The sequence below is a fragment of the Mytilus californianus genome, unplaced genomic scaffold, assembly GCF_021869535.1.
Source record: "Mytilus californianus isolate M0D057914Y unplaced genomic scaffold, xbMytCali1.0.p SCAF_1, whole genome shotgun sequence".
Taxonomy (NCBI): Eukaryota; Metazoa; Mollusca; class Bivalvia; order Mytilida; family Mytilidae; genus Mytilus; species Mytilus californianus.
In genome coordinates, this window is record NW_026262581.1 from 17,308,783 (window position 1) to 17,331,908 (window position 23,126).

General features: G+C 30.7%; 1 protein-coding gene across 1 annotated transcript; it reads left to right on the forward strand.

Annotated features, from left to right (window-relative positions):
• Window positions 1-112: 112 nt before the first annotated feature.
• On the forward strand, window positions 113-22,476 carry LOC127700347 (UDP-xylose and UDP-N-acetylglucosamine transporter-like). Its single transcript, XM_052203775.1, has 10 exons — window positions 113-261; window positions 3,393-3,506; window positions 5,523-5,625; window positions 8,650-8,699; window positions 12,003-12,084; window positions 15,543-15,603; window positions 16,146-16,255; window positions 17,590-17,665; window positions 18,118-18,190; window positions 19,907-22,476. The coding sequence occupies exons 1-10, from the start codon at window positions 185-187 to the stop codon at window positions 20,139-20,141; spliced, it is 981 nt and encodes a 326-aa protein (XP_052059735.1). The 5' UTR covers window positions 113-184; the 3' UTR covers window positions 20,142-22,476.
• The last annotated feature ends 650 nt before the right edge of the window (window positions 22,477-23,126 follow it).

A 23,126-nucleotide genomic window follows, 5' to 3' on the forward strand; every position in this document is an offset into this window, starting at 1 on the left:
ATCATCTTCTTCAAATTTTTGTAATTTATGTATAATATATCTTGAAGGAATGAGAGAAAAAGTTAAATAATTGTTTTCTTTTTCGATGTTAGAAGAGGTTACACATCTTCTTCCGGTGCCGGCGTCGACGTCTGAAAATTTTCAATCATTTCCAACTTTCCTTTTATTGTAGAAAAATTCAATTATGCATCCTGCAATCCCCATCACACTTGTATTCCTTGGTTGTTGCAGTAATGTTGTATTTCTCGAATACTTGATAAGGTACACTACTTCGAAATACGATTTTAGAAAATAGAAAAGGGAGGGGGTGCATAATTTGGGGGGCCATTGCCATAATTTTTGTATAAGTGTGAGGCAGGTGTTTTATGTCTGTGAAAGAGGACGAAGTCTGTAAAAGAGGCAATTTGGAACCATATAACTTCTGTCAATCATTTGTACATGTGTAATAACATTACAAAAAATCATTTAACAAATAATTGGTTACACAAAATTATTTAAGTTACTGAATACTGTAAATTCAAAATTATTGCGATTTTTGTAGAATAGACAAAAATGCAAGATTAATTTATTGCGATTTCAGAAAAATCTGTACACAGATATATGTACAATGATGTAATGATGTAACAAATTCAGAATGCAAGTTCTAATCATTGCATTATTCGCAATTATAAATTCCTCGCAATAATTTCTGAATTTACAGTGTGAGGCTACATTATGTTCATTGGGATTACAAAATTTCGCAACGTTGGAATATCTCCAAGACAAAAATGACGTTCATCAAGTTTACAAACCCTTTACATGGTATTGATGATATCAACTGGATGAATCTTTTTACTTTAGCAGCATCTTATACAACTAGATGTCACTCTTTAAAACATTTTAAGAAACAGTGTTGGACGACACATTGATTAAATGCTTTTTCCATTAGAGTAGATGATCAGTGGCATAACCTGTCAGATTTAATAGTAATGACTTTAAATGATGAGAACTGGAACCTGTATAAGTTCATGTGTATTGCACACACCTATATAAGTTTATATTGGCATCACTTAGCGTCACTTGTCGTCGTAAACTTTTTCAGAAGATCTTCTCTTAAACTTCAGAACCAATTTCAACCAAACTTTGGGTGAATGATCCTTATGGTATCCAGTATTAAGTTTGTGTTTTTTATTCCGGTAAAATGCAGTTTTTGCCTTATATTTCAAAAACCAAAACAATTAAAGCAATACTGACATGGAGTAAAAAAGAGGTCTGCCAGTCAGGATCTTTGTGAGAGGAAATTTTTAGACAAATTGGACAATCCAATTCAGACCAATTACCACTAAAATATAAATTTTGATGAAATTTCTGTTTTCGGTTGTTATCATGGTTATCTTAACAACTATTGTAGATAAGAGAAATTTGAAACAGCGAAAATGTTCAGCAAAGCAAGACCTATTAATAAGTCAACATGACCAAAAGTTGTCAATTGATCCCTTGTCAGAGTTATTGCCCTTGACAGATGATTTTTACCAATTTGTTAATTTTTTGCAGAAACTATGATAGATATAGAGAATCTTTTCTTAACATATTAAAATTAAAGATGCATTAATATACATTAAACAGCAAAATAATCAATGATGCAAGATCTACACAAAAGATTCCAGGTGGCCCAAAGTTGGTCATCAGGTGCAAAAAGCGTCAAAATGAAGGGCACCAAGGGCGTGGCACCCTTCTATTTTTGGCTAACAAGACTGATCAGTAAGACAGTTACAGAATACATAACCAAAAAGCAACTAACAGTCTTCAACAATAGACCAGTATCTATACAATATGTCAAGCTCTAAATCATCCAGTCTGTTAAAGTTGTGAATACATCAAACAGAAACAAAGAACTGCAATCAACACCATATACTCCAAATAACAAAAAACTTTGACATATGATATACAACAACTACTGATGAGGTTCATGATTTGAATTTTCTATTTATTATTGATTTTTCTACTGCATCAACTTAAATTACATGTATTACCAATCTTTTTAATTTAAGCTACCTAAATAAAAAAATATTTTAAACTATTACTAATGCAATCTGGTTGAAAAACTGATTCTGTGTCCATAATTTGCAAGAAGGATCCGACAATCATGACAGTACTCAACTCTTTTCTGTTGTGTTAATTATTACTTCAACCAATGAAGTATTTGCATTGAAATTTTTTTGAAGATACATATAAGTATCATGACAATAAATCCCAATGATCATGAAGATCCCCAAAAAGTCTCCACAACAGAAAAAAAAGACAGTGCATTGCCAGAATCTTGTAAGAAAAGCAAGGACACATGATCTTATCTTGTAATTTTCAATGTCAGACAGCAAACTTTATTTTGCTCAGATTCATTGAAAAATGTTGCACACTGCCTCTATTTTCATCAGAAAAATATGAAGAACAATTGTTTTGATAGTGTGGCCTTATTGTACAATTCTGTGACTCATTTCACAAAAAATCTAACAAGAAAAAATACGTGTAAGTCATGAACGTTTCAGTATAACAATCAATTTTTATCGTAAGTACTTTTGTGAAAAGAGCCCCTGTTGTTTATTTTTTGACATTATATGTTCTCATCATGCTTATACCAGCATGTTTTTTTTAACTGATTTGACCTTCCAATATCACAATAATTCCAAGGTGAGAAAAATGCAATAATTCCTCTCATAACCATTGAAACAAATATAACTTGAACAATGTACTTGAAATTGTTATATGTATCTGTGCTTTTATTACAATGTACTATATGGGGTTCTGGTCTATCTATTTGTCCTATGAGCTGTTTTGTGGTGTTTATAAAATTATCATGTGACTAGCTGTGGGTTATTAAATTTAAAAGGCCATTTTGATGGGATCTTCAATATTCTGCTGTGAGAAATTGCATATATTGTGTGCCTCTTTTGTAATTATAAATGAAAGGAGATGTTTGTATCCACCAAAAGACCAAATGATGTAGATGTCACTGTATGACCTTTAACAATGAGAAAAACTATAGTATGCTATTAAAAAATATCAAACAATTCAAAGAGAAAACCAACAGCCTGATTTATGTACAGAACAATAAACGAAAAAAAAATATGATATATGACAGCAACTTATGACAACCACTGAATTACATGCTCCTGGAGAGGCACATATAGAAACCTGTTGGAAAAGGCTTGATTCATCAGATAGACACAAACCACAAAAAATCTAACAAACTTCGTTTATTGAAAAAACCTACTAACAAACTGTTGACAAAGTTCCTGACTTAGAACAGCCCTACTGTGAGTTCAGATAGTTTGTTATTGTATTTAAAAGGGACTTTATAAAAAAACTGACATCAGTTTTGTATGATCAGTACAATATACTTTTTCTTTTTCCAGTGATATTCCTACCTGTGGAAACCTGATAACATTTATGCAGTTTGCCTTCATTGCAGTAGAAGGTTTAATATTCACAGCTAGATTTGGAATGATAAAACCCAAAATTCCTATACGGTATGATTGAAAAGTTGAAATTCAATAATAACATTTATTTTACACTATGTAGATTTAGTCAAATTGGTGACTTTAATGCTTAATGCTAACACTTCAGCTATGATATATACTACATAGTTTTATTGTAAACTAATCAGTATTAACTCATGATCCGGTTCATCAGATACACATATAAAACACTATAACTATGATTTATTTCAATATTGCACTTTTTTCCTAGCATACAATGATACACATTTTCCTTTATATTTTGCTACCCCTCTTGCTTTTTTTCCTAGGCTATGGGGTAAAAAATGTACTCACAAACACCTTAATTTTACCATATTTTGCCAAAAATTGCATGTTATGGGTAAGAGTTAATGTGACTGCAGCTGAACTAGCACAGAACAACACAATGAAAAACATCTACATGTCAAAATTTTAATTTTGTTGTGTTGCATTATCAGTCAGGGGTGCTACTTAAACAAGTGATTTCATCATCACTTATTTCAGTGATTTGATAAATTCAGTTATCACCTATTTAAGTGATTTTAGTGTTTTCTTTGATCTTCAAATGCTAATTTCATTGATTTTCCATATTTTCACAGTCTTTTTTATAATTTTCCTACATAAATCAATTATCCCTTTTTCTTTGTATATTAATTTCACCAGTGCGCTTGGGTAGTAAGTTAGTGCACTAAAGCTTTTAAAAGTACCCTTGGGAATTTTTCTGTAATCAAAAATTCATTAACTACTCTTACTATCAGGCAAAGATCAACAATATTAGGTAACCTGATTGGTTTTCTTTAGAGTTAGAATGATCTACTTCAAGGTTATGACCTGATCTACAAACTATTCCAGTTTTTGCATATTTTAAAAAAACTGTAAAAGTGTCAGGCTTATCAAGCAAAAGACAATTTCTGCATGTACATAGTTGTTTTTTCAATGGAATTGTTGTCTTTTTACCAATAAAAAAATCAAGCTTGTGGGAAAAATATCAAGAAAATGTTATAAACACTTATTAAAGTGATTACATTTTAATTTCTAAAATTACTTGTTTCAGTGATTTTAAAAAGTCTGTGTGAAAATTTTTAATATTTCACAGCCAAAATCACTCGAGGAAGTGATTCTGAAATCACTTGTTTAAGTAGTACCCCTGACTGATTATTCATACTGGTAATAGTTCTTCCTAACATGGAAATGGTAGTCACATCCTTTTGTATGTAGACTTACATAGGTTGCTTAAAATTACAGTGTGTTGCTTATTAATTTCATGACAGTAACCACTCATTTATAGATTTTAAGTATTTTCTATCATTCATGCTGGTGTGTCTGAAAAAAAAAGCATAGTTTGTAAAGTAGAATACACTTTAGAAAGGAAACGGTATTATAAGAACACTAATATGACTAAGATTTCCACTAAAATGAGACTTTTCAAATTTTACAAAATCTGTATAAAAAGTAGACCATGAATCTTTTTTAATAGATTACACAACTTTAGAAAAGAAGTTACGATCTACATGTATAATGTTATGAGATCAAAAATTGATATCACAATCCATTGTTTTCCATCCAATGTTTCAAATTTATGCCTTTTTTCCACACAATTTTACATATTACACATACCATTTTTATTGACCGATGCATTGACTGACCTTACACCGTACAATATATATCATCAGAACAGATTCATCTTTTCAAAAATATATGGCATGAAAGAGTCCTTATCATACCTTTTCCTTTGATGCACTTACAATGTAAATGTAAGTATGACTGTTGTCAAATTAAGCAATTTCATAGATTACTGAAGAATAGAAGAATAAATTTGTGCATGCATATACAAAAAGGATTAAATTTTACTTTATGGAAAATTAGAAAATTAAGTATTTATATTTTTCAGTATATATGGAACAATGGTGTCACTTTTCTTTCTTGTGCAAGTGGCCAATAATGCGGCATATTCATTCAATATATCTATGCCACTCCAGATGATATTCAGGGCAGTAAGTATGTCATGCTAACATTCCTATTTTTCAGCATCTACACAGTAATGGTGGCATTCTTCTTTGTTGTGCAAGTTGCCAATAATTATTCCTTGTCATTCAATGTCTCTTTGCCATTACAGATGATATTTAGAGCAGTAAGTATTCAATTAAGTGGTAAAATTTTTACCTTTTGGTACATCACGTATGTCATGAATTTTAAATTTTCATCCTTTTTATCGATCCATTTATATATCCTTTTATCAAAACCAAACTTATACTTAATTCTTGGATTATTAATTTTACGGAAAGATGTTTAAAGAATATATCAGATGTTGAAACCAAAATTGCCTTTGTGGAACTGATGTTCGTCATAGGTATAAAGTCATTGATGAAAGCTGTTTGACAAGAGCAACATTGATTTCAATACCTAATTAATATTTGAATAGCAGTATGTAAAATTTAAATTGTACTGACCATGGCCAGTTGCAAGAAAATCAGTTAACACTGTTTTATTGGTTGGATGTACTTTAGAGTAATATTCAATATTCAAATGTTGGGTTTTTTTTCTAAACATGATTGCAGTATAATATTTTCACTCAAGAGAAAAGGGATTTTTTTTTTAATATATAAAATTGCGATTGTTATGTTAATTGAGAAAATATTTACTTCAATATTAAAAAAAAATTTAAATATTTAACTCAAGTATATACCAGTAGTGCAAAAAATTATCTAAGAGTAAAAGCTGGAAAGCAGTATATTGAAGATTAGAAAAGACCTATTGAATATAGACCTACTGAAAATCATTATGTATCAATCATTCAACACAATAGGAATTATATTTTTATGATCTTGAATTCAACGTTAAAAAGATGTACAAGCATAAGTAATGGAGATATATGGAAATAAGAAAATATTTTATAAAAAGGTGTATACTGTTGACATCCACTCTGACAAAATCTTTATCGGTAAAAATGTGGCTTTCTGCAGTGTACTGCTGCCCTTAGGTAGGGAAAATATCACACATGGAGGTACTTTATTGAGACATTTGAATGGCATGTAGCAGTCTGTTATTTAAGTATACACTTTACACTACGTGTGGATTCATTATTATTTTAGGGGTACTTATTTTTGTGAATTTTGTCAATAATCATGAAACACAAATTCGAATGCAAAAAGAAATATAAATTTCCTATAGACTTGAAAACCACAAAATCAAGTATCCAGACTCCACAAAAATTGTTACCCACGAAAAATAATGAATCCACAGTATTGGTAGTTAGAAATTTCAATGTACAGCTAGTGAGTATAAGCTTCTCTGTTTTCCTATAATCCTTTTGAAATTTTCATGAAAATTAAATGAAATGGATTTTCTCCTCCATTGTAAGCCCCTCTGCAGACATTGAGCTGATATTTAATGTATAATTCTGTAATGAGAAGTTGATTACTGTTAACATATAAATATCTTTGTTTGATATGAATAAAAAGCATTATGGATTATACATCAATGAGACAGCAACCTAATGACAAAAACAATCTAGAAATCTATAGATCTACATACAGTCTTTGTCAATAGAAAAATTGTCTATACAAAATATCACACTCTAAATCACTTTACTAAAGTGATGAATGAATTTCAGAAATCATGAAAAATCTGCTAGCAAAAAGTACATAGATAAACATACAGTAAAAATTGTAACATAACTTAAAATCTATGAATGATAAAGAATATTTTGTGGAGATGTTAAATGAGAGATAAAGGCTCCTTAAAGCCTTACACTTGCATTTATCTGCTCTTGCAATATTGTATCATGTGCAGCATGTATTCAGCTATACCAGTTCTATCTTGTAATCAGGCCAGTAAAACAGAATTGTATTAGCTTTAGCTTTACATGGAAAGGAATAAAGAAATTTATGATATATAACAGGATATTACACAAGACATCCATATAGCATCGTTACAGCATGTTAAGGTTATCTTTATGGAAAATAGAATTATTTTGAAGTAGAGAATAACAAAAGTTTTTTGCAGATGTTTTTTTTTTCTGTCTAAATTTAATAAAATCCTGCAGATTAGCATTTTCCACTTCACAAAATTTAGGTGTCTTAATCATAGAAAATGTCCTGTAGTAACCAAAACTTTGACTTGATCCATTTTAGTTTAAGACTAAATGGATCAAACATCCATGCATATGAAAATAAATTTAGATTTTTGTTATTCTCTGTAAAAAAATTGTAATATTCTACTCATTTAATGATATTGATGTGGAAAGAAATTTAAAAGATGAATACATTTTTCAGATTAATTCATTGGGAAATATGGCCCTTTTTAATGTACCATTTTTATTTTGTAATAATGCATGTTTTGTGTAATGATTTGAATTGGTTTCTATGCAAAGATTTTTGTGACAACTTTAAATCATTGTATTTGAATTTTTATCACAATAAATATAATTTCTTATAGGTAATTTGCTTTATAAATATCACATATTTGACTAAATTAGGCAGTTATTCTCAAGTTTAAGGACATTGTCAAAACTTTATAACAATGATTAGAAATGGATTAAAAAACTTTATAACAATGATTAGAAATGGATTAAAAAACTTTATAACAATGATTAGAAATGGATTAAAAAACTTTATAATAATGATTAGAAATGGATTAAAAAACTTTATAACAATGATTAGAAATTGATTAAAAAACTTTATTACAATGATTAGAAATGTATTAAAAAACTTTATAACAATGATTAGAAATGGATTAAAAAAATGTCCTTCCTTCTGTTTGGGTTTTGAGGAATGCAGTTGGATTACTTCAAGTGTCATAAATTGTTTATAAAACAAATAAATAAAAAAGAATGATGCCTTTGAATCCCTCAAATATCATCTTTTTACACAGAACAATTTAATTTGCGATGTAAAGTAGGGTCTATTTTACACAACACTGCAAGTGCAGTGATTTTCTGCTTATGTACTATTTTCACTGCGAGTGACAATTTCATTTGTTGGTATTAAATCTATGCCATAAATCCATTTTGCCTTCTAATTGTCAATATCAGTGGTAATAAAATAAGTGGTTTGAGTGAATATAATTTGTTTATGTATTTGTTTCTTACAGTATTGAATCAATTTTAAGATTTAATCAACCAGAGTTTTTCAATATTTAATTTTAAATTTTACAGGGATCCCTGATAGCTAATTTGACATTAGGAATGATTATAATGAAGAAAAGGTAAGAGTTGCGATTAATATTTTGGGAAAACTAGAATGCTTTACATAAATACTAGTGATTAGGATTAGCTTCTAATACTGAATTGGTTTTTGTTTGTGTTAATATACCTTAATTGATTGATAGATACATTCTGTGTATGTTGATATACCTTGGTGAATTGCTTCTGCTTGGGATTATGGGTAACTACTAGTGGTAGGTTTATGATATTTGGATGCAGTTGTATTAGCATTGGCATATGTCATTTCCATGAAGATTATTTGGCCCCGCCCACACATTGACTTTGAAAATTTTGCTTCGTTAACATGATTAAGTTTTTGATTAGTTCAGTTTAAGGAGATACACTAGTGGAAGATATGCAGTTGTATTAGCATTGGCACTATTATATCCATGAAGATTATTTGGCCCTCCATTTCCCTCAGTCATGATCTTTTGACTTTGAAACTTTTGCATTGTTTCAATGTTAAAGTTTGTGATTAGGTCAGTTTAAGATGAACCACTAATGGTGAGTCAATTATTTTATATATGCAGTTGTATTAGCACTGGTATTTCCCATTTTAACGGAGGTTATTTGGCCCTGCTCCTTCAAATCTACAAGATCTTCAAATAAGTCAACAATGCAGAAATCGTTAGTCATCTCCTTAATATTGGAGTTATTGCCCTTATTGAGGTTTATTTTTGCATTTTCATACGACCGCAAAATTTTTTTATGTAGGAATTAGGGGCCAAAAAAGGGCCAAAGACAAGCATTTTTCTAGTTTCCAGACAAACACTTGTGTGTAAGTGTATGGATCTCTCTGAAATTGTACTACAAGGTTCCATACTACAAAGGAAAGGCTGGGATTGAGTTTTGGGGTTATTGCTCCAAGGGGGGTTTCAAAAAGTTGGGGGGGGGGGTTTCCCAATTTTTTTAAGGGATTCATATTTTTTTTTCAAAATTTTTAAAATTTCGAATTTTTGAAAAGTTTCAAGAAGAAATCTTCAATTGCACAGTATTGGGCAATAAATTTATAAGATCTTTGACCACATTTATTTTGTGTCAGAAACCTATATTATGTCAAAAATTTTATCACAATCCAAATTCAGACAGTATCAAGCTTGAATATTGTGTCCAAATTTGCCCCAACTGTTCAGGGTTCGACCTCTGCGATTGTATCAGGCTGCGCTCAGCGAAGCATTTTATTGCCTATTAACTTGAAAGCTATAATAGATAGATAGAAATTTTGAAAAGCAAAAGAGATCCAAATTCATTGCTTCTTTTAATGTTTATATGCTTTGACGGAATGCTTTCATTTATGTGGATGTACATTGATTGATTGTTTGGAATTACATGTGGATATACATTTATTGATTCATTATTTACCCCTTCCCCAGAGGATTTACTGGTTTACATCTTGTCCATTGGTCCATAACACATTTGGATCACATTTTTTCAGTAACTATAAATCAGAGTTTCTTAATATTTGGTCCCAAGTTTTTGATATTGGTTATGATTAGTTATACCATGTGATGCATTTTCGGATCAGTCACTTTCTATTTCCTGTTATCAGAAAATACATGTGTCCTCTATAGTGATGCAGGTTTGTGAAATTTTCGTTACTTTTAACTTAGCAACTACAAATCATAACTTGTTTTTGTACTTTTGTATTTTTTACAGAGTTTGATTTTGGAAAGCTAATCTGTGTGCTAACCTACTTTCTATTGTCTGCTTACACATTGATAGGTGTATATATTTTATTTCATCCACAAGCAAAAGCAGGGTATAAATTAGTGAATAGTAATTCACACTACGTCTTGTTAGTCTGTTTGTGTTGATTTCTTTGGTTTGTGTTGATATACATTGATTATTAACTTAGTGTTGAAGTACATTGATTGATTTTGATCTTGTTCATATTGGTCACGGCACTAATGTGACAGATGGATACGGTCTAAATATGGAGAGACAGTAAACAGTGTCTAATCTATTTCTTTTGACTGTGTAATCTCAAATTCAATATCATTACATTTTAGTAATGATAGAAAAAAAAATATAAAATGATGTTAACAATGTATAAATAGAAAATTGTGCTAAACATTATATTAAAGGATTCATTCTGTGTATGTAAAAATATCTTTATTGATGTGATTCAGTTGATTAAATAGAGCTTGGTTATAAATGTGTCTGAACCACAAACAAGTTCACCAGTGTATTGTAATATTGAAATAGGATACATATTGGAAGTTATTGGTTAAAAATCTGTCACCTTTAGTATGGGATATTTTATCGACACAAATCTTATGTTTAAATATTAGTTGCTTTCCTACTAACAACTGGGAAAACAACATATAATGAATTTCAGGAAACAACAATGGAAGTATACAATTAAATTTTGTTTATTGCTGAATGCATTTGGAATATTTGTAAATCTTTATAAATATTTTGAGTTTCATTATTGACATTCTGCATAAATATACTGGTAGTGTTCTTGATTGCAGGCTGGTTCAAAACAAAGACTATAAAATTATTTTTTTCTGGTTCTCCACTAAGCACTGCTGCATTTAGAAGTTAGAGCAAAGACTGTTCAGTTAAGAGAGACAGTTAAGGCTTATGAAATTGACTTTATTATATTTTAACTGTTTAAAATGTCTCATATTCACAACTTGTCTATGGTAGATGGTCTATTATCTTTCAAGGATAATTAGTACAAGGGTAGAAGATCATATGAAGAAACATAACTTTATTTTATGATCTGTACTTGATGTTTAGTATGGGTTTTGCTCATTGTTAAAGGCCATACAGTGACCAATAGTTGCTAACATTCTACATCATTTGGTCTCTGGTGGAGAGCTGTCTCATTGGCAATCATACCACATCTTCTGATTTTGATATTGTGAAATGTTAGCTTTGCCAATCTTTGAGCTGGAACTTGGGGTATACATGTGAGCTCTGGTCACTGTATTATTTTCTTTTTATATAGTATCAGTGTTATATAATATGGTAGGATAAGAATAAAAATATCCTATACAATTACAGGTGTACAAATAAATAGTATACAAAATATTGGCAACTGATATTTCATATTTGAAGGGTCAGTATTAAATTTCAGGATAAAACAGTATACACGGCCCAGTTGTTCAAAAGTGTCTTTAGGATAGTTTCTTGCTTTATTGGAAAATATAGAATCTATTTGTGCTGTCTACAACTTCTCTAAATGTAGTACAAATAGATTGTAAATTTTTTCGACAATTTACTTATATTGTATATATGAACTTGGTAATGAACTAATGCAGTTGATTTTAATTTGTATATATATTTCTATTACTTAGATATACTACAGGGAAGTATATCTCTGTTGTGTTGATTACAGCAGGGATCATTCTATGTACTATAGCATCAGCTCAACAAGTTGTAAGTATATTTATAGAATAACTAATCGAAGAATTCAAATATAGAAAAATATTCAACGAGTGACGGAATAACACATTAACACGAATACGCGTAGCTCATGAGTTAATTATCAGTGTTGTTCGGTCACGAGTTGAATATTTTTTGATATTTGAATTCTTTGATTAGTTATTCTTTTTATTACATTGACAATGGGCTTTTTAATGTAATTAAAGTAGAAAATGCAAGGAACTATATCTTCACAATTTACTTTGACAACGTCTTAACACCTATTGTTGTATGACGTCAGATGAGTGAAATAACCAAGTTTATTTCACATGTGAAATTATCATTTTTATACGACCGCAAAAAAATTTTTGTGGTCGTATATTGGTATGACGTTGGCGTCGTCGTCGTCTAGCGTCGTCCGGCGTCGTCCGAAGACACATTGGTTTTCGCACTCTAACTTTAGTTTAAGTAAATGGATCTCTATGAAATTTTACCACAAGGTTCAATACCACAAAAGGAAGGTTGGGAATGATTTTGGGGGTTATGGTACCAACAGTAAAGGAATTAGGGGCCAAAAAGGGGCCAAAAATAAGCATTTTTGTAACTTCCAGACATAACTTCTGTGTTAGTGTATGGATCTCTCTGATATTGTACCACAAGGTTCCATATCACAAAAGGAATGCTGGGATTGATTTTGGGGGTAATTGCCTCAAAATTTTTAGGAATTAGGGGCCAAAAAAGGGGCAAAAAACAAGCATTTTTCTAGTTTCATGACAATAACTTGTGTGTAAGTGTATGGATCTTTCTGAAATTGTACTACAAGGTTCCATATCACAAAGAGAAAGCTGGAATTGAGTTTGGGGGTAATTGCCGAAACGTTAAGGAATTGGGTGCCAAAAAGGGGCCAAAAATAAGCATTTTTCTAGTTTCCAGACAATAACTTGTGTTCAAGTGTATGGATCTCTCTGAAATTGTACTGCAAGGTACCATACCACAAAGGGAAGGCTGGGATTGATGATGGGGGTAATTGCCTCAAAATTTTAGGAAATAGGGGCCAAAAAGGGGCAAAAAACAAGCATTTTTCTAGTTTCAGGACAATAACTTGTGTGTTAGTGTATGGATCTTTCTGAAGTTGTACTACAAGGTTCCATATCACAAAGGGAAAGCTGTGTTTGAGTTTGGGGGTAATTGCCCAAAACGTTTAGGAATTTGGGGCCAAAAAGGGGCCAAAAAACACATTTTTCTAGTTTCCAGACAATAACTTGTGTTCAAGTGTATGGATCTCTCTGAAATTGTACTGCAAGGTACCATACCACAAAGGGAAGGCTGGGATTGAGTTTGGGGGTGATGAATCATAAGGGGGTTCAAAAAATTTGGGGGGGGGGGGATTTTTTTTTTCTTTTTTTTCTTATTTTTTTCTTTTAAAATTTTCCATTTTAAGTTGGTTATTTCTGATTTATATTTAAAAGCAAATAATAATGATATGGTAGGAGATACACACCAAACAGGATGTGTAAATTATTATATAATAAGTATTGTGCAATAGCAAGAAATTTTCAATTGCACAGTATTGCACAATAGCAAGAAATCTTCAATTGCACAGTATTGCGCAATAGCAAGAAATCTTCAATTGCACAGTATTGCGCAATAGCAAGAAATATCCAATAGCACAATATTGCACAATAGCAAGAAATTGTCAATTGTACAGTATTGCGCAATAGCAAGAAATATTTAATTACACAGTATTGTGCAAAAGAAGATACTTCGAATAAATTGCTTATTTCTTGACCAATTTCAATGGGGTTTTATTCTTGAATTCTTGGGGTTCTTTAATATGCTGAATCTAACCGTGTATTTAATTTTTGGATTTTGGGCCCCGTTTTTAAATTGGTCCACATTGAGGTCCAAAGGGTCCAAAATTAAACTTTGTTTGATTTCATCAAAAATTGAATTATTGGGGTTCTTTGATATGCCGAATCTAACCATGTATTTAGATTCTTAATTTTTGGTTCCGTTTTCAAATTGGTCTACATTAAGGTCCAAAGGGTCCAAAATTAAACTTAGTTTGATTTTAACAAAAATTGAATTCTTAGGGTTCTTTGATATGCTGAATCTAAACATGTATTTAGATTTTTGATTATGGGCCCAGTTTTCAAGTTGGTCCAAATCGGGGTCCAAAATTAAACTTTGTTTGATTTCAACAAAAATTGAATATATGGGGTTCTTTGATATGCTGAATCTAACCATGTATTTAGATTTTTGTTTTTGTGGCCCCGTTATCAACTTTGTCCACATTGAGGTCAAAAGGGTCCAAAATTAAACTTTGTTAGATTTCATCAAAAATTGAATTCTTGGGGTTCTTTGATATGCTGAATCTAACCATGTATTTAGATTTTGGATATTGGGCCATAATAGGTGAATGTCCAATTTAAAATTTTTAAGTTTTTAGACCACATTCATTCTGTGTCAGAAACCTATGCTGTGTCAAATATTTAATCACAATCCAAATGCAAAGCTGTATCAAGCTTGAATGTTGTGTCCATACTTGCCCCAACTGTTCAGGGTTCGACCTCTGTGGTCGTATCAAGCTGCGCCCTGCGGAGCATTTTATTTAATTTCACTGGGAAATCACGGTAATTCATTGCAACCAATGTAATGATATATTTTCTACAATCTTTGGAATGATCCTGTTTGATTTATCACAATAGTTTGCTATCACAGATGAATGCAACTAGCAATTTAAAATTCCTTTTCTTACTTTACAGTAATTATTGTGAAAATATGTGAGGTCTAAATTAGCATTGATTTTGTTTCCGCTTGCCTGGTTGACAATAAAAAATCCCCACTTCTGATATCAAAAATTTTTTTAAACAGATTTCTTTTTCTCTCCTGTTTATCAAAAAAAAAAAGATTAGTTGACTGACGCAGAAAGAAATATTTTTATGTCTCTCCATTTTAAGGCTCAACCTGTTTTTTTATGTGTACAAATAAAAAAATGTACTGTTATCAAAGTTTACTAGCTTTGGAGTGTAGGACACATGATTTCATATCATCAGGTTCAGTAGTTTTAGCTTGCTTATAGTAACTGGGAGCATCTTATAGTAACTGGGAGCATTCTTTGATATGGTATTGTTAATTTTTGTTGTATATCCTGCAAACAAAGTTTTATGGGTAAAATTGGAATTCCCATGTCTGTCCATGGACCTTTTCAGCAAAACTCCTCCTGAACAGCTAGACATTTATTAATTAATATTTACATAGTTGTACAACACTACCTTTGGATATGCATAAAGGAATTTAATCCCTGTCCAACAAGGGGAAATAATCAAATTTACTTACTTTGTCTGTCAGTCCATGTGCCTTGTAAGCACAGCCCCTTTTAAATTTACAGACTATGTCTCTATTTTTTGTTGTTTTCATGTTTTAAACTGACAAACCATTGATTGTACATGTTACTTTTTACTTTTTGTTAGGAAGACAACAAAGCAACATCAACAGGAGACCTGATATATGATTTGGCAATATGGTTTACTGGTGAGTGGCAGCTTTATTTCCTCTCATATCAAAAACTATGTACTCTGCAACCTTTATAAGGGGTTTTTGATGAAAATAAAACATTTATGATACATTTACAATTTTATTTTAGAAATTATGGACATTTTTCAAATTTGTAAAAACCTTACATTTTGAACTAGCAGCTGTTGCATGGTAATGTTTTTTATGTATGATCTGATGTTATGTATGCTGATAAAACGAACATCAAAATGCATGTGATGAGAATAAAAAAATGTGTATGATAATGATTACAGGATTACAGAAAAAAAACAAAGGATTGTTACCCAGTCTTGGATATCATTCAGACAATTTTCTTTCACATGAACTCCAAAACATATATGGAACACCTTAATCCTCCAATGTTAACTAGGACAATTATAAATCTATGTATAATTAAGCATTAGATAACATTGAAAATCGTTTAGAAAAACATCAAAATCAAAGATGAATAAAATGATCCACAAATGAAATTTAATTTGTTTACTCTAATGTGATTGTAAACATGTGATGTTATGTTTCAGGTATATTGATATTGACAGCTGCTTTGTTTATGACAGCTGGTATGGGTATCTACCAAGAAGGGGTGTACAAACAGTATGGTAAACATCCAAAAGAAAGTTTGTTCTTTAATGTAAGCAGATTATTTTTTTTTTGCAACATTTTTAAATGGGACTGGTAACAGTTGGATATATAAGACAGTGTTTTGATTTAAATAATACATGATTTGTCTTTTCACCACCATTTTTATGACTTCTTTTTGATATTATCGAATTATTCATTATGAGGTAATCCCAGATGTAATTTTCATTTCAGAAAAAAAATCACTCTGACGTGTTTTATTTGGTTTAATGTCGTATTGCTTTCTCATGACTGATGCCTAATATCTCTTATTTTTTATACTCACTCTCAAATACTAAATATTAGAGCACAATACAGTAAACTTTATTTGTTCAAAGTGTTTATAAAAGAGGCCTACATTTAGTCAAAGACAAGCATTACATAATATTTTACAGTAGTGTAACAGCACAAGATTAGAAAAAGTGTAAAAATCAGGGCTTGACTCATCAGTTCATATCTAAGCACAAAAGAACTAACAAAAAGACAAAGGACACAAAGTACTGATCTGAGATTACCCGCAGCTACTGAATATAAAAATAACATGTGGTATGATTGTTGATGAGACAACTATCCACCAGAGTTCAAATGAAGTAGATGTATGCAATTATAGACCACCGTACAGGCTTCAACAATGAGAAAAACTAATACTGTATACTTGCCCGTAAGTGTTCCTGACATAAAAATGTGAAACAATTCAGACAAGAAAACTAATGCCCTAATTTATAACTAACAATTTACCAAAAAAATGAACCATCAACAACCACTGAACTACAGGCACCTGACTTTGGACAGGCACATAAAAAATGTGGTATGTGTCTTGTTCAAAGGTAAAAGCCCAATTTAAACTTATAAATAGACCATGTTTTTTGGAACTCTTGCTTTTAACTAATATTTAAACCTGAAGTCATTTTATATATTAAGTTTGCTTGAGTTTGCTGCTGTTGTTTTTCATGCTGAAGCATGTTTGAACCTAGTACAGTTGTGTTCACTGTCTTGGTCACACTGATATCTAGAAATTTGTTTTTGGTGCTTCTCTGCTATGCACAAAATATTTAGGAGCATGGCCAAGGACTTCTTCCCTTCATGAGTTTGATTAGGGTGACATATTGCAGACTGTTATGAGCTACTCAAGGGACAAACATATTTGAAAAATACATTTTTGGACTATTTATTCTATATAAAACTGTACTTTGTAAACAAATTATTGTAACTAGATTTCTTATGGGACCTTCAAAAAAGTATAGATGGCTGATCTTAATTTTAACATTTCAGAAGTTTTGATTTACAATTAAGAAATGTTTCATGTTCATCAATATAATAAAAGATGACAATTTTATTTTTGTACAGCATGCTCTACCTCTACCAGGTTTTCTGTTATTAGCGACAGATATTTACAGTCATATACAGAAGTTTAATAATTCAGGTATGATCATATATACAACTCATTCTAATGTTAATTTGAAAAGTAAGAACATGGATTAAATATGCATAAAATATTAGGAAGACAGCTATATTACAAGACCTTGTTTATATCATAGATATGTTATGTGATGTTATTATTGTAAGGAATTATGATCTCTAACATTCTGATGTTGATAAAATGATTGTTGAGAGTGCAAAAGCTGATATTAGGTAGGCAAGACGTCTTGTGTAGAGAGAGTGCAACGGATCGCCTCTATTACTTACAGGACCTACCTATTGTATTTATTGTCAATTTGTTCTAGTCCTGAACATGCATGAAATATTTGGCACTGGACATTAAGCAACCAATCAATTAATCAATCTTTCATTAGTGATTATTTTACTTATTGCCATTGAACATTTCATACATTTGAATGTCATTTTAATTTTAATTTATGATTTATTCTTTTCTAGCACCTTTGGAATTAGCTTTAGGAATAACTTTACCAAGATTGTGGTTTTTCCAAATTTTCAATGTTATAACACAGTATCCTTTTACAATGGTTGAAGATTACACCAATGTTGTACAGTAAAATAAACAGGTCAAATAACCAATTGATTACAAGATGGGTGTGAATTACAATGTGTTTTATACATCATCTGCTTATTTTGTCTTTGTTTATTACCCATTTGCAGCTGAGTTAACGTTACTGTAGTAATGTCAATAACCTTCTTACTAAGACTATAGAGTTATAGTGTTAAATAAATGGAGAATGTGTCCATGGGACACAGATGATGCCCACCCTTGCATATAACGTTATAAATAATAAAGGGACATAACTAGAGATCTGTAAAAGTGATGCCACCCAAATTCAAACTTATTTTATAGTGTGTCTTTCTATGTTGTGATGTGACACTATTGTTTCAGAAAAAGGGTGAAGGTTTGGTACCATTAAAATGTTTAAACCTGCTGCATTTGTTTGCACCTGAATCTGATGTTCAGTAGTTGTCGTTTGTTGATGTGGTTCATAAGTGTTTCTCATTTCTCGTTTTTTATATAGATTAGACCGTTGGTTTTCCCGTTTGAATGGTTTTACACTAGTAATTTTTTGGGGCCCTTTATAGCTTACTGTTCGGTGTGAGCCAAGGCTCTGTGTTGAAGACCGTACTGTGACCTATAACGGTTTACTTTTATAAATTTTGACTTGGATGGAGAGTTGTCTCATTGGCACTCATACCACATCTTCTTATATCTATTAATCTGTGTTTTATGATAATAAGCATTGTGTATAAGTTTCATAACATTTGGTTGAGGCAAACTTAAGTTAGAGAACGGAAACTAATTTTAGGACGTACGACGGACAAGGGTTACACTTAATGCCCCCTCTGCCTCTGTGGGGGCATACCAATATCTTAATTCCACACACTACACAGACCCAATTGAACTTTTAACGATAAATCAAGAATCAAAAGTAAAGAAAAGCCGGTAAATTTTAAAATGTTGCTAATCTTCTTTTCTCAATCAATAAAAAGACAGCTTTTAATATATCTTCAGGACAAGCATTTCTCAAAATCTTTTAGATGTAACCTTTATTTGCAACTGCTTTTGAATGGGAGGGAATATTATTATTGTTCCCTTAAAAGAAAAACAATAATAAAGCAAAAAAGTACTTATTTATAAATTATATTGATTAAAATAGGCAGATAACTAATACATTATGAAAAAAAACCAAGAACAAAAAAGAAAAAAACTTCAGGAGCAAAAATGAAAGGACAACCTAAGATTGCATATTATACAAGTCTATGAAAGTTTGAACAGAGTAGAAATAAAGAGAAAATAGATTAATACCATTTTTAGTGTGCTCTCCCTTATGTATAACATTTAAAATGCTGAAGGAAACTCAAATAAAAAAAATGCAAAACATCAGTTTAATTGGTATTCCATGAATAAAATAAGGCTACTCTGTATTAGTTATTGTGTCCCTATCCAATATACCCTCATTTTCCAGTGGCAGTCCAAATTTCCCAACCTTTATCCCAGAAGGCCTTTATAACAGGACCTATCTATTATATTTATTGTTAAATTGTTCTCGTCATGAACATGAATGCAGTATTTGCTACTGAATGTGAAGCAACCAACATCAATCGGTCTAAGTTCTTGTCTTCAAGATAGATGTTTAAGAACTAACACAGGGTTTGTTTTATTCCAAGAAGCATACTAATTTGTATTGAATTATTTAATTTCTCCTTAACTCTTGACCAGATATATATGTATAAGAAGTGTATTTGTGCTGACCACAGAGTGTTCCTCGTTAACTGTTACATTAGTTGTTACACTCAGGAAATTTGTTAGTCTTATATTTTCTATATGGTACTTCCAGAATCCATTTACACCAACACACTGGTGTGGTACCTTGTTGGTATTTATAGGAACTCTTATCTTCACAGAAGTACTGCCTCTAGATAAGCTACTACCACAGAAGAAGAAAGAAGATTAATTTTTGAAGGTTTTAAGGTCTTACTTTCAGTATGTAACCATGCTATCAACTAGCTTCTTTTTTTTCTATTTGAATTACCAGCATATTTTTACTGATAAACACAAAAAGTGTCATTATTTTTCACAACAACTATTTAAAGGGGTATTCGCTGTCAAATTCATGTACTCTCATATTTGATTTATAACATACTAAAATGTATATCCAAATTACAAAAAGTCTAAAATAAACAATTAACAATGCATGGACTTGATAATATGTATCAACATTTTTTAGACGTCATGGAATGTGATGACCTCCAAAACTGCAGACGGTCCTATAAACATAAATATAAACATAAACTGATAGCGACCACGTACAATTGGATTGTTCTAGGTCTGTTTGATTTCATATTGTAGGTTAAAAAGTATGTTTGTCATCGCTTTTATCTGTGTTCGAATGATTTTTTTGTGGATCGAATCAGTCAACCAAATGATTCATCCTTGTTTCACTTTCAATGTTGACATTCTTTTCCTTTTAATAGCTGAATACATGTGTAACCCATCTTGAATACGGATTCAATGAGGTCGAATTATTCACTTGCAAGTGAATAATTCAGCAGCGATGTTATTTATCTTATTTTGGCAAAATTGAACCAAATTGGCTGCTAAAAGCAAATTAGTATTTCACTATATCACTTTCATTAATGATTGAACAAAAAAAAATCATATTTTAATTTTTTGTATATCTCATAGCTAATGCCCTTTTAAGTATATTTTTAAATATCATTCATATAGTTCGTAACAGGACAAATGCATTATTTATTATCAAATTAGTGCAATTATCAAATGGAAGGACATTACGTTGAAAAGAGACTATTGTTGCAAGAATTTTTTTCAATTTCAATTTTTGATTCTAGACTAACAGACATAGATGTCCAGATCTATTTTACAGTCTGACACAGTAAAACCAAGAGCAAATAACAGAACCTAATGTATTGATTTTGCTTTACTAATTCTGAAAGATCTCTTTATTTTACTACTTTATTTTTTTATTATGCATGTACCAGTGAAGCTTTTTTTTCCCAGTGAAATCAAAGTATTTTGACCAATAGCTTTAATATCTTCTGGACACTGTATGGTTAATATTTATTTATTTGACAAATGAGTATTGATTAATTCTTACAGGTTGTATGTTCTTTATTCTGTACAATAATAACCAACTGTAATGCCACCAAACCTGAAAATTTATTATGTGTGTACAGTTAGCAAGTGATGTGTGACTGATATATAAAATACATTTGGCATCAAAACCAATCTCTTTATCATGACTTTTATGACGGCAGTCACATTGGTTTTATGAATTTGTTGACCTGTGTTCAGAAGAATTAGAAATCCATTATTAAATTGTGTTACATGTAGTATGTTAGTATCATAATAGTATAAATGTAGGTTACAGAATGTTTTTAGATTATATTTAATGTATCTTATACAGGAACCTGCCATAAATGTTCTTGTCCATGTGATCTCTTAAATGTTGGGGTGAAAGTGCAAATATATATAACATGACTTTGTATTTCTTTAAGAAGATCTATATATACATGTATGCATCTGACTTACTATGTTGTGCACATGGTCCAGTGAAACAGCCTTCTTTAAAGAACTATTTTAAAAAGGTTGGGTTTCAAAAATGGAATTGATATGGTGGATTCTATGTTAATCAAGATACAGTGATATCTTTTTCCAAATAGCATCTGTGAAAATTGAATTAAAATTCAAAGAATTCATTTAAAAATGAAAGACCTGTGGTCTACGCCCTATGTTAGAATTGTTATTTGTTAATGCTTTGTTCAAATATAGATTTATTGTTAGAAATGCATTAACAATTTTCTTCTCATTATTGTAGTTGATATATTTTATACTATTATTATTATTATTTCATCAGTGTACTAAATATGCACAGAATATCTGTTGTTTAACATTAAGCGGCCAACAATCAATTATGTTTTATTTCTGCACAATTATACAATGATTTTCACTTTACTACAATCATTAAATTTGTATTGCTTGGATTTTGTTAACCATAACAAATAGTATATTGCTTTTAGAAAAGTTTTCAAGACATTTTATAGTAGCACATTAACTGTATTAATGGCCAGTTTCTTTTATAATATTTCAAATGTAAAATGTATCTGTGCTCAAATTGTGGTATGAATATTGTGATTCTCTTGTCCATTACATATTTACTGAAGATTTGTTTACAAAAATTGTTTCTGTACCGGTACACTAATTTTCTTTAAAAGAATTGATTAGCAATGATGATTATAATTTCATTGAACAATAAAAAACATACATGTTTACTACCTACCTATATATACATGAAATATTTGCCACTCAGGATTAAGCTAACAACAATCAATCAATCAATTAGTACCTATGTTTTTTTTCTACTTAATAGATTCACCAGTTACATTTTAAAGTATTTAAGTGTCTCTGTTTAGAAAAAAAAGTAATTTTCATGTCTAACTTCAACAGTTTCAAAACTACTTACTTCAAAACTTTTCATTGAAATATTTTGTGATGTTATACTGTGAATGTTGAATAATTTAATGCTCTCTACATTACACTGGTGGTACAAACAACCAGTGTAATGTGCTTCCAGTATTTCTCTTATGTTGTTCTTGTCCATTTGGTTCCTTGGCCAACTGACAAAGCTACAGATATATATAACATAAGATGATGAAACCCCAATTTTAAACTACTTCTTAGAAATGACTGTGGCTCTTATGGCCAAATGTTGTTGAATGGTCCATTAATGATACTCTTTTAAAATTATGACTGTCTTTAAACCTCAACTTGTGTAATGGATCTTTGCCATTCAGACAGCCTATGTGCAGGATTTTTATATAGTTTTTGTCAGTTTTCCAAACCTTTCGATAATAATATTGAATCTCTATTGTACAGCACCAGCCAGTCAAACATTTAAAAAATGATAATTAGTGATGTCCTT

Excerpts from the sequence above, each read along its gene's own strand:
- LOC127700347 (XM_052203775.1), top strand. The coding sequence starts at position 185 with ATGCATCCTGCAATCCCCATCACACTTGTATTCCTTGGTTGTTGCAGT. Across the intron at positions 15,604-16,145 it reads TTTGGCAATATGGTTTACTG|GTATATTGATATTGACAGCT; the intron begins GTGAGTGGCAGC and ends GTTATGTTTCAG. Across the intron at positions 16,256-17,589 it reads AAGAAAGTTTGTTCTTTAAT|CATGCTCTACCTCTACCAGG; the intron begins GTAAGCAGATTA and ends ATTTTTGTACAG.